The sequence below is a fragment of the Acyrthosiphon pisum genome, chromosome A1, assembly GCF_005508785.2.
Source record: "Acyrthosiphon pisum isolate AL4f chromosome A1, pea_aphid_22Mar2018_4r6ur, whole genome shotgun sequence".
NCBI lineage: Eukaryota > Metazoa > Arthropoda > Insecta > Hemiptera > Aphididae > Acyrthosiphon > Acyrthosiphon pisum.
Window position 1 is genome coordinate 11,961,784 of NC_042494.1, and position 13,732 is coordinate 11,975,515.

The 13,732-nt window shown below is 31.7% G+C and overlaps 1 protein-coding gene across 1 annotated transcript; it reads right to left on the bottom strand.

The window, feature by feature from the left end:
* Positions 1-749: 749 nt before the first annotated feature.
* On the bottom strand, positions 750-7,235 carry LOC100573846 (venom serine protease). The gene is made up of 6 exons (XM_003247114.4): positions 6,666-7,235; positions 5,619-5,873; positions 3,995-4,196; positions 1,754-1,954; positions 1,305-1,628; positions 750-1,232 (listed from the first exon to the last, which is right to left on the bottom strand). Exons 1-6 carry the CDS (start codon positions 7,008-7,010, stop codon positions 1,213-1,215), a joined length of 1,347 nt encoding a protein of 448 aa, XP_003247162.1. The 5' UTR covers positions 7,011-7,235; the 3' UTR covers positions 750-1,212.
* Positions 7,236-13,732: the final 6,497 nt, after the last annotated feature.

Here is a 13,732-nt window from a genome sequence, read left to right on the forward strand (position 1 = left end):
CAATAAGTAAGTACCGCTCTGCTGTACATGAATACAATGACAATATATTGATATTATATCATTGTAATTTGTATACGAAAAACGATTCTAAACGAAGACTGTCTGTCAGGCGTCAGCCTATACAACTAAATATTTATATTATGATATATTTATTTTACTATTTGTAAAACGATAACTTGAATACATTTTTATATATATATATTTTTTTAATGTTATTGTGTGAATAAAATATAATAATAGAATAATATAGTTTAAAAGGTTCAAGTACCTATCCACGAATTATATTTTTAAATTAAAACAAAATAACTAAAATCGTTTTCTTCGTTTAAATCTCTAATTTATCGTCCATATTTAAATTAATATATCTAAAAAAAAACTGTATTATATTAAGTCAATTTAGATTTTTTGGTTACAATATGAACTACTTATGAAAAACGTTGCTTAAAATTTGAACGTTTTATACATTTTTTACTACAAAATTATTTGAAAATATTTAAATTCTTTATTTTACTTTATCCCCCTTTCCTTATTTTTATGTGAAACATCTAATGCGTTGGGTGAGACCGTCTTGGGACTCGTAAGTCGTAACTCTGCGGCTTTCTTACCAATCCAGTGTTGTAAAAATAAAAAAAATGTTCATTTTTTAAGGCTAAGAATTGCAAATATAAAACAAGGATTCTCATAAATAGTTTATACAGTAAACAACAAATCTAAAATATGTATAAATACAGTTATTTTTTATGAATATTTTAAGTTCAGATTTGGATCATAGTCCACACAACAATTTCTTTCAGTTCATTTAAACACAAATAAGTGAATTTGACATGGTTACTTTTTTTACAATTTGTCAATACTCTAATGGATTTGGAATCTCTCCATGTTACATAAACTAGAATAATAATGGCAATATTATAAAGCAAATTTACCCAATACCAGAAATTTGTATTGATCGAAGTTGTACACTCAACACTGTGACATTTAAAAATATATATAAAATAAACATCGTTGAATTAAAATAAATTAAGACACGAGTTTAAAGAAAACAACATGTATTCATTATGTAGGTAAATCATAAATGTTAATTATTGAATTTTTAATATAGTACCGGAGGGTTCACATTTTCATTACGCACTTCTCGGAAAATATAAAAATATTTTTTTATATCAATTAACTTTACACGCGCTTACAGAGTACAGGCGCAACAGCATGTAATCAACTGCAGTAATATTGTCCTGAAAAATTAAATATTAATTTTTTTTTTTTTTAATTTTAACCATCTGGTTTTAATGGAACTTCCGAATTACCTGTTAGTATCACTTTAATCCAATTCATGTTTTTTACTGTCGTCAGTCTGGTGTGCACGGATGGCGTCGATTCATCACAGACAAACCTGTTGCTAACTACACCAATAACGTTCAATCTCCCGGTAGAAGGGTCGGACCACAGGAGTGGGCCGCCCGAGTCCACTTGACAGTGAGAATTGACTTTGGTGAAGTGTGCGCACAACTGATTGCGGTCGGTCTCATTTTTATACTTTTCGAAACATTGCGACGTCGGCACAACCTTGAGATGCGATTTCTGGAGTGTGCCTGACACGGGATGATCGTCAAAGTTTACGGTCCCCCAGCCTGCGTGAACGGACATAATATATTTTGTTATGAAAGCGGGTAGTAAATAAAATAAACACGAGTCGGCGACGGATCTAACAAAAACGACGTCAATGTGTAGGTACGGCGAGTTATTGACAACTTACCCAGGACTCTGATGGTGTCGCCGACGAAATCGTTGTTAACGTGCTTGAATGGCAAACAAGCCGGTCCTACCTTAGACGAAAACGGAATTACTTCGTGAGTTTCAACGATGGCCAAGTCGTGTGTGACGGATGACTGATCGAACAACGGGTGTATATAAATTTCGGTGACCACGACCAATAATGACGGATCACCATCGCTACCTGTCAATCGGTATGTATATAGATATATTATGTAAATCGGTATATAGATATATTATGTAAACCGATATATAGAGATACTATGTAAATCGGTATAAAGTATTAGGTACATTATAATTATATACGAGTTCCGAGTTAATTAAATTTTATACAATTTGAAAAACGTCTTGCAGAAATAATGTTTTTAAAAACACATATTCATTAAAAAGAAGAAACGTATGACAAAATTACTTTGGATTTTTACATTGGACAAACTGTACAAAACGAATACTGGTGAATGATGATATAAGATTTAAAAAAATAATACTATTCTATTGGCGTGATTTTTTCATGTAGAAATATTAATAAATATATAGTACCTACCTATAGGTACACTACCTATTGATAAATATTAATAAATTAGTATCAAAATAGTTAATAAACCATAGCATGAGTTTCAGATAGTACGTTATAGTTCATATTTCGTTCATTTTGTTTATTATTCTGTCATATAATCTCAAATCTCAAAATATACTAAAAAAAGATTTAATGTTGATAACTCGTATTGGTTAAATAAAAAAGCGTTAATTAAACATTAAAAATTTAATTAAATTTAACTACCTGCCATAACCTTCTCCAAAATAACCATTGCTAAAATGCTATTAAATCGTTAGTTCTAAAATTATATTATAACTTAAACAGGGTTATTTAACGCACAAAATATTAATGTTGTAAAAATAAATCAATATTATGTTGAATCCTATTATATCGTTTTTATAGTTTAAGAACATATTATTTATATATTTGAATTGACATTGGTTTGAATAGTAGGTATACACCAACTCAACCATTTTGTATACCTAAGTTAATTATTAACCGAAACACAATTTATATGGTCCTGCAAAAAAAAATATGACCTAATTCGGTACACACTTATAAAATAAATACCTTTAATGGAGACGCTTGGAAATATTCAAAATATATTAAATAAAATACGTTATTTTGTGACACATTTTAGAGTTTTCCATAAGTCATAACTATATGGAATATACCATATTAAAATTTAAATTGAATATAAGGATTATTTATTTTATTTTACCATATTAATTATTTTTTGTTTATCTAAGTACTCTGAATTAAAAGTAATATAATATATTTTTCTTTTTCGATCTATAATAAACATAACTTAAATTATTAATTTCCTTACGCTTTTCGATGTTTTAACTTGTCGTCGTTCACAGTTTTATAAACTCTAAAATGTATAGGTAAATTTAAAGGTTTAATATTAGTTAAATAACTTATTGACTAAAATGGTTTAAATCATAAAAAAAATAAATGAAGAGGCGGCAGTCAGAGAATTAAAATTGAATTTATAATGAGACATAATTGCTTCGTCGTATACCTTTTCTCGCATTAACTTGTAAAAGTTTTTATAATTCTTAAATAATTTATGTAATATTAAATTTTTTATAAGAAGATTCCACGTATTACTTATAATTTGTAAAAAAAAGTATGAGAGCTAAGAGGGATTAACATTTAAAATATATATTTTATGAAACATAATGAACGACTCATTATTGCATTTACAAAAATAAAACGAATCATATTAAGATATTTTCATAAATTATGCTTAACGAAAACTAAATATTTTAAGCATAACAGAAAACTCATTAAATGAGAAACAACGCGAAAGACTGAAATGTATAATGTATACTTTATGAAATCTTGGAAGAAAATAATATGTTAGAACAATATGCTGTATACAATGTAGGTACCAGTGGCGTATTAGGGGAGGGGGGCAAGTGGTTCAATCTCCTTCCCCCCATTGGCTGTTTATACTATGCAAACGTTTTCGGAGTCCTAACTTAAGGCCTCTAACTTTAAAGGGCGGGGCTATTAAATAAAATCATATCCTCCCCCCCCCCCCCCCCAGACAAAAATCTAAATATGCCACTGATAGGTATGGTACCTATGATTGAATAGTTTCCCTCCGTGGCCCCGGCTGAAAATTTCCAAAACCAGTACACATGTCCACCGTTTGCTGATATTTTAATGTACGCCTACCTATAGAGGTCATATCGTGGTCGCCGACCAACAGGGCAATTTGAAAAGGATTGACGTTTGTCAGACAGCGGGCTGAAGTCAGCGCATGGTGCCTGCTGATGATCGTCGCGCCGCAAAACAGGTTGGCCGTCTGCCCGTCGATCAGCGATGCTATCAAAGGGTACTCGTTCACGCCAGCTGTTTTCGGGTTGGCGAGTACTCCCTGCGAACATCAAAATCTTTTAGTATATACAATATACAAGATCAATGTAAGATAATGAAAATGAAAAACAAAAACCAGAGAAATGTAGTCACATCTTAAATTCCTGAAATAATTGGTCAACTCTTTACTGTATATAGACACTCCATATCAATATAATTTAAAAGTTATACTAAGATTTCTACAAAAGTAGTTAAAATATATAATAAACTCATATGATTGGCATAAATGACTAATTTTGTTATTGGGTGCCTAACCAAAATGTTTCCTGTATTCAGATAAATATGATTAGATATTATATAAACACAATTTTGACAATGAAAGTATAAATATATTAATGAAAACATGAAGTCAGATCACATTATATTTTGTTACTTGTTGCAATACATAAACATTATTAGAATTAAAACTATTAATGAGGCTAAGAAAACATTTATGTAATATATGACAAAATTTAGCATTAAATGTTAAGTTAGTATTTTTTTTGACTAAAAACAAGGTGTAGCAAAATAGCAACTAAATTAACCTATAATAATATAATATATAAAAGATAGAAGTGGACAAAATTGTCCAAAATTTGGTTCTTCAGCAATGGTCGCTTAATGCACGGTCACTGTAGAACAAAATAATATTTAATAAAGTGTTATATTTTAATTGTATGTATACTGTATTTACTAGTGTACGTCGAAAGCGATCGGCGCGGTGGCGAACGTTTCAAAATATTTTAAAAAATTCTCTGTAGTCAAATAGGTATAATATGACCTAACTTTTGGAAAAAATTGTAGTCCCAAAAATATAGATATATAGCTATATTAAAATAACAGGAATTGCCTATGTTAAAAGTAGAACGTTGCGTTATCCCATCACATACAACGTTATCCCATATATTCAATATTGTGTATTTGTGTTTGTAACTTCTTAATTCCTAGAGGCGACAAAAGTTTGTTTTCTCTTCAAGTCTACATTGAAACGTACAAGGCAATGCGTTTGTATATGCCCTATGAAAATATAAATTATAAGTTTATGGCATCTTTCACGTTGAACATTTCCACGAAACACGAACATTGCCCCGTAATGTATTTACACCAAAACTACAAGATTCTTAGGTTTAGAAAATGTATTGATGCGTGACAGTGAAAGAATCTGCGTCAGTGCACAGCCAGCGAGTGGCGAGGCAACTGCATCCTTCTCCAAAATGTCAGGAAAATTTTAAAACGTTTTCAGTGTTCTGTGATTTGTACGAAGGTTACGAAAAATTCTAAAATATTATATACCTACGGAATCAGCATACCGAACTTATGTGGGATCCTTAACACCGGCCCTTTCCTCTACATAACAAATTATCAACCCCCAAACAAAATCCTGGTTACGCCACTGACCTGAATGTAATAACATAATATTGATATCATTACTATTGTTTCATACCTGGTCTTGTTCTCCACACTCGCAGAACTGTGGGTTGGTCACGGTCTCCGGGATCCAAAAATCCACGCGTTTCGCTCCCACCGAGCACATGAACCGTCCACTTCTGCTCTGACGTTTCGCGACAAACTTAATGTACATCTTGTTGGTACGGCTGACAGCCGTGAACGACCTGGGTCCACAGTGCCTAACGCCGTCTGTGAAGTTTGTGTCGCCGACTCGAGACACGATCAATGCGTCCGATTCACAAAAAGAACTCTGCAGAAAAACATAGAGGTGGTAAACGTATATAAGACATCTCTAACGATTATGTAATTATGTAAAATATAAAGCGTTTCATTACAAGAGGATCGCTGTACAAAATAAATTATTTTATTTTATTCGTACATTTAGCAAGACCTACTTTATTGTTATTTACAGATTTGTGCCCAGATGTATTATACGACTGACGTCAACGACAGGTTAAATATGCCAGTAGTCGGAATAATACGATAGGAATTGTTTGGCATGTATGATAAAAGATATTAAATCAGATTTAAGATGTATATTGTATAATATATAATATATAGGTATTAGGTAATAATATAATATATTATTAGGTGAGTGAATTTGTTAAAGAGCTTTTGAGAAATGTAATGTTTGCTTTATAGTTTACACCCGTAGGGTGTGATTAAACACATGTATATTTTCAGTATGAAGCTTCGACTAACAACTAGAATTAATATGTTAAACGTGTATACCAATTTAAATGAATTTTAGAGGTGAAACAGGGCGCAATAGGATCTCATAACACACAGACATATTCAAGTATTCTTCTAACGAGAAAACAGCATATTATTATAGAGCTTTTGGTAGAGATTTCAACCGTTTGGTAATTTAATATACTACATACTATAGGGTCTTCGGCGCATTGCAAAAGGCAGTCTCATTATATTCACCGGTGTAGAATCACATAAAATATATAGGTGAACTGCAGCGTGCAGCTGCGGCAACCGAGTGCATAATTAGACAGCAATAATTATCGAGTAGATAAAATATATACAGGTATACCTCGGGCAAATCAAACTCGTGGCAGTCCAACACCAACCGGTCGGCGGGCGAAGGCGTCTTGGCGAACCACCGGCATTCCCGGTCCTGGTCGTCGGCCAGGTACGGGTCCGGGTAACCGGGCGAATACAAGTAGTACGACCTGTTGCCGGGCTCGATGAGCTGGTAGAACTCGCAGAGGCCGCCGTCGAAACGATAGTCGTCGAAGTCTCCAGAGTCCGCGACACAAGTCGTGACGGTGCAGCAGCACCACACCAACAGCCACGCGCCGATCGTACGTGACAGCCGCAACAGCAACGAAGATGACGACGATTTGTCGCCACTGACCGTCGTCCCGCGGTGCATCATCAAAATAATACTATGTTTTTGTAAAATTGTTTTCCGATTGAGGTGTTTTTTCGGAAGTCGTATCGTCTGACGCTGCGGTCGTCGCGGTTAATGGTTATCTGCGTACCCGCGGAACAGCAGACGGTTTTTCAGTCGCTATATTATTATTACAGTTCTGTTGGACGGCGCGCCACCGGTTATATTGTCGAGTGAATCGAACCGCTGCAAGGAGGCCGACAACGCGATTAACGATATTATAACATCGCGTAATGAATCATTATCGGTATATTATAATATATGGGCAATGCGCACTGCAGTGCACCACAATATAATAATGCGACGGTAGATAATATAGTTCACATATATACATATTATAATAGAAATCAAATCGGGAACGCACCGCTGTGCCGCCGACACTGTTTTCGGTCGTAATTCAATTTATTGTAAACTTGGGGCGTCCGCAGATAATCGCGCACAGGAGGTAGGTAGGTGTAGTAGGTATATAGCCGTTAAAATATGTACACACCGAATATTTTAATTAGAACGCGTTTGACGGCGATAAATACAATTTCTCCGCATGTCGCCGTCCGACCTGTGGTGCGCGAGCGCCTTTTCACTCGCCCGGACAATGAGCGAAACCATTCATCGCATTTTTATGAAAAAAAAATAATTAAGTGATATTAGGAGGCGCCAGGCGGTTGGTTCTAGGTTAGATGGACGACTATAACACTTTGGGTGAGGGAGAGGGTGTCGTTAAATTTGAAAGCAACGATAAATCACTGCGATTCAACAAAGTGATTCTGTGCGGTGCTAACCCAAAAGCTATTTGTTAAAAAATGAGTTTTCACTACAGCTCCGTTTATGCATTTCGTCATGTTGTGCTCGTGTTATCATAATATAATAGTCATATTATTATATATAAAATCAGTATATTCCGATAGTAGATAACAGTGTAGTTTTACATATTATAATTTATAATCATATTATATTACTGATGGTGAAACTTGAGCGTGTCACTGAGAAGGGTGATTTTAATGTTTAAAATATTATGTTCACTTTCAACCTCGACGTTAACTACGTATTATTGTTGAGCCTTTCTTATTAACACAGATAATATTATAAAATATGTTTGAAGTTAGGTTCTAACGATCAAATAGAAAACTTGGAAATTTATATTATTATCAAATTTTTAATGATTTTTTAAGGTTTTAATGATCTTAGCAGTACCTAAATGCCAGTAAGGTAAACTAATAATAATTAATAAGTAATACAACATGGTCCGTGCATAAAATATATTTTACTAAATTTATTTATTTATTATAACGTATAAGCGATGCAAAAATATATTATACTATGCATTGTAAACAGAAAATCCTATAACATGTTGACAAGCTGGGAGTACTTACAGTACTCAGGTACTTTTTCCTAATTATCTATATTAAAAAAATATATTAAAAATTAAAATTGTATCCTAAAGCAAACGCCGCAGAAATCTAAACAAAAATAAAAACTACACCGTTGCATTTGTGACGATTAGCCGTCCAGGACAATCAATGTCAAACTTTGGTCATACTTTACCTGATTTTGGGTTGCATGCATATTATTTTTATGTCACGTGGACCTTACAGTAATTAAGTGCCTAGTTTAAGAGAGGGAAGGGTTAATTTACAACGGATAAAAATAAGTTATGCTTATCGCTTATGACTTTATGAGTATGGTTACATTAGAATATATTATTAAAATAATATAATGCCAAAACAACTTTGATCAACCATACTAAACCTGCGTCCGCCAAGATCTTATGTTAATTTTAATATTGATAAAACCAAATGAAGAACAACCTATAACTATATATATATATATAGGAACAAAATTCGACAGATTCCTCAATCCTCACCTAAGCAGCATCTGGAGGATGTGACAAATAAATTAAAAAACCGCATTATCAACATAATACTGCGAAACTATATAGCTGGAACTGCGGGTAAAGGCAGCTCTCTTGGAAAAAAAATACTACAAACCATTAAAAAAATAGTCCTTCTTATCTCTGCAATTGCTTTAGTGTAAGCGTGGCACAGTAATTTGAAAAAGGAGCGCCTGCTTTACAGAATTGGACACACAACTTCATCAAACCATGCAGATTATTACAGGAACAATTTGGTCTTTACAAATCCAGGGGGTTACCAGATACTTGCAGTCGTCGCTAATACAGCTCCGCCAGCTCTGCGGAAATACAAGATAAATACTAGCATTTATTATTTCTATATATTCAGAATGACATAATATAATATTGTAATTTACGTTACCTGTTATCTATTTTTTTTCTATCTTACTATTTTAATTTTTAGATCTTTATTTATATTGTGTAAAAATTTAATTAATTTTAAGCTTCTTACTTATTTGTTCATACAATTTATTCTATACATATCTGATATCAGTCATATACCCATATCATATGACCTATAAGATATCTACATATATGAAGCCAACATGTTCTAGATACAAGATGAGTGATTCTAAACTGCCAGTTTGCAGACCGTTGCCTGCATCTAGATCAGCGCTTCTCAACCTTTTTAGCGTCGCGAATACCAAAAAAATAGGTTAAAATAAAATCAGTTACCTCACGATCCCCTCCCTCTTCGTTTGTAGAAGTAATTTATTATTTTTCTAGAAACTACCCCTCCCCTTTTCACCATATCACAAAATATTTGGAGTCTTAAAGTCTTAAACAATAATAAATAATTACACATGATTTTTAGATGTTAAAGGTAAATTTTCTTAGGTTGGAAACTTGGAAACACTTTTAAATTTACCGAGATCCGGTATGTATTCCGATGTACTGTGTTTCTGGTAGTTACCACACCTCGTTAATTACCGAAAACAAATACCGGATACCGATATCAAAATTTTGAATACCGCCAGCCCTATGTCATCGTATGCAATAAAAAACCATACAAATAGTTGATATATAGTCTTTCGGTCACGGCTCATTTAGCCTGCTTGTTTTAATATTATTATGATAATCGTCTACTTAATTGTAGACGAAGTCAACCGTGTTTAGTATATACAAAATATTATTATTATTTTTAAAAAAATATAAGATTATTAAAAGCATATTATACACTCCTCTGTCTCCCAATTATTTTTTTTTAATATAAGTACGTATATTATGCATTTTCGTATTCTTTTATAAGATTAGAAAATAAATTAACGACGATCGTGGTAAATGCGTAATCGTCGTTTAGTTTTAATTGAATTCAAATATTATAGAGCTAGGTCGAGGTGTTTACAATAGTATTATTTTAGCTTTCCGATAACAATTTAATCAACGTTGTTTTATTCAACAAATATTTACTTTAATTTTAATTGAATCGCGGACATTTTTTAGTAAAAAAAATAAATTAACACTTTCAAATAAAAAAAAATTACTACCTAATTAACAATCTAAAGTCACTGGAACAACATATTTTTATTGATGTACATAATTTCATTGATGTGTTAATTTATACCCATGATTGATTACATTATATTATAATTACATCAGAAAAACAAGTACACTTTAAATTATTTTAAAATTAAAACCTAAGAAAAAAGCATGTTTACTCTTTATACTGTTGCTATATAGGTGTTATAATTAAAATGTAGGTACACTGCTGTCAAACATTGCTCAGTTATTCGATTAAATGAAATAAAATTACAACACAGTAACTAAAATGTTTAAAATTGAAAATAGAATGCTTTAGGTAGAGGAAGATGTTTCCATATTCGTATACACAATTTATTAAAATGATAGACACAACTGCGTAAACAAGCAAATAGTTCTAAAAATATATAAAAAACATAACTTGTAAATCAACGTTAAATATTATGTAGGTACCTATATCCATTTGTGGATATTGCGGGATTGAAAGGGCTTAAGTTCCGCTTAGGATGTTTTTTCAATCCCCCTAACCAGGTCCCAGAAGGATTAGTCCACGAACAACTATTATAAATGAAAATATTTTTGGATATAATATCATATATCATATATATTATAGCATTAAGTTTAAAATATACATAATAATATTATAATAATCACATGTTATATTAGATTTACTACTTTTTTCATATTTATTTACATGATGTTTAGGGGCCAAATTTAGGCTGTACATTTATGTTTGAAGTAAATAAATCGTTCATTTTTATAATGCATAAAAAAGTCAAGCTCTCCCCCCCCCCCCCTATACCTCTATACAAATTCAACCAAATATTAGCAAATGTGTTTATCTAATAACTCTAGTTTGTAGGTACCTTGTTTACTAATTAAAATACTGTGGTCCACATAATTAATATATTATTATATTTCAAAATATTGTATTAACATAATTACGGGAGGATTCAAAACAGTTTCCCTAGTTCCCCTTTTAGTTCAATACATAGTTATATATTTGAATATTCATTACATTATTATGTAGATAGCATGTAGCATTGTAGTCGTTTCATTTATTAAACAAACGATGAAATAAAAATAGCAAAAAAATAAATAATACCGATCATTTAATACAAAAAAAATCTGCCAAATAAATTAAATATTTCATTATCATATATCTCAATTCAAAATTACTTAGAAATTTCAATTTACACGTAAACATACTAAGCTCTATAAGTATTGGTACTAACACCATATTTTTGAATTACAATTGTACAAACTAGTAACTGTAAACCTTAATCCTTGTAAATATTAAAGAACAGGCCCGTTTTATGTAGCAATTCTCTGACGACACTATATTGAACTTTTTTCAGAAAGTTGTTCCAAATACTTTCTTGAGTGTCACCACGTCGTCCGATTTTTCATTTTTTGTCTTAAGGGGGGATGAGAGGGTGTGTATTGTATTTAAAGGATACGGTTTTTTAGCGTGTCATTTAAATAATTTAACGATTTTTTTCGCTGAGCTTACCTATTATATTATATTATCTTTATCTTATCTGTGGTCGTAATATCCAACCACAGATATATACCTACTAATACTAATAGTATTAGTATATATCTGTGTATCCAACAGTCCTCCTAATTTTAAAATTAAATAACATAGTTTATTTTCCTTTCTTTTGTTTTTCCAAATAATAATGTCATGAACATTCAACATTTACTCGACGGCCGACGGCCGACGGCGCGCACGTTTCAAGACGTTCACAGCAAAATTAATAGAAATATAATCAGAGTAGGGCGTTATTCGAATAAAATTTCGAATAAATTGATATTTTAAATTAAACTAAACACCACTGTCACACATTCATACACTCGCGCATAGAACAACTAATGAGGCAACATGACACAAGTAATATCATAAGATAATCTTTAAAGTTTACGCAGTACAAAGTACATCATTCTGATAAACCACATTTTCGATGTTTAGATATCATAATATGAAACAGATAATTTGTATAGCTACAAGCCTATACCTTTATATTTTTGTGTAGATCTCTATATTTGAACTTATAAATATGAAAGACAACATACGAGTATGTAACTTATAGTACCTATAATATATAATATTATATACAATAATAGCTACATGTCTATATCCAAAAACTAAATGGTATTTGGGTGTATCGTGTATGGCATGTGCATGTGCTAATGCCTAATGAAATAAAACAATATTCTAGTATGCCATGCAGATCACGCTACGGCTATAATATGCTCCTCGTATTCGAGGACGTTTTGAAATTATCAAAATAATTTTTATTTGAATAATAACGTTTGAAAATTATCCGAATAATTTTTTATTCGAACAATAACGTTTGGAAATTATTCGAATAATTTTTCATTCGAATAATAACGTTTGGAAATTATTCGAATAATGAGGTATGAAAATTATTCAAATAATTTTTTATTTGAATAATTAGGTATGAAAATTATTCGAATAATTTTTCATTCGAATAATTTTTTATTCGAATAATTATCTAGATAAAATTTTGCCCAACTCTGAATATAATATGATTCACGTATCACGTAATCAAATATTAATTAATCTTGTGTACGTTGTGTGTATGATATTTTGTAACAAGTTATTAGAACCCAAGTAGCAAAATACAATATGAATATAATTTTTTATATAACATAGGTAACATTTTTAGTGTAAGAAATAAAAATCTCAATTAATGCATAATGTTATATTAATTTTTAAATAAAACAAAAACGAAGGATCTTATCTTGATGTTTGGATTGGTGATGTGGAGGCTAAGCCCCCACAACATACATTTTAGCCCCCCCCCTTGTCATAATTCCTAGTCCCTCTAACAGCAGCTACATTTTTAAACTTTAATTTATAATATCGCTTTATTTTTTTTTATTAATATCTTGGCAGTCACGCGCAGGCAGTTCGATAGTGCGCACGCATTTATACGTCGCTCCCGGATTATGTCCAGCTCTGAAACTTCTACTGAACAGAAAACTTTGTTTTTCATCTCATTCAACGATATACTGGACACTCTTGCCACAAACTTATTAGCTGATCAGCATACGGGATAAATAATTCTCCAAATCAAGTAACATCGTCTTATACTTTATTTATATAAATCAAACTAAATAAATTACATCCCACTTCTACGAAACGTACTTAGTTCAAATCACGGACTAAGATTGAGTAAGATATACAGGACTGGAAACGACGGCGTTATCAATGGAACCAATGTACAACGCTAGTTGGTACAACGTCGATCTTAACTGCCATCTAGGTACGTAAGTGCATTACATAATAATA

What these genes read in the sequence shown, in the direction of transcription:
- LOC100573846 (XM_003247114.4), bottom strand. Translation starts at nt 7,010, where the DNA reads ATGATGCACCGCGGGACGACGGTCAGTGGCGACAAATCGTCGTCATCT. An exon ending in ACGAGTTTGATTTGCCCGAG is followed by an intron (nt 5,874 to 6,665) that starts GTATACCTGTAT and finishes GTTTTTCTGCAG; the next exon opens with AGTTCTTTTTGTGAATCGGA. An exon ending in CGACACCATCAGAGTCCTGG is followed by an intron (nt 1,629 to 1,753) that starts GTAAGTTGTCAA and finishes CCGTTCACGCAG; the next exon opens with GCTGGGGGACCGTAAACTTT.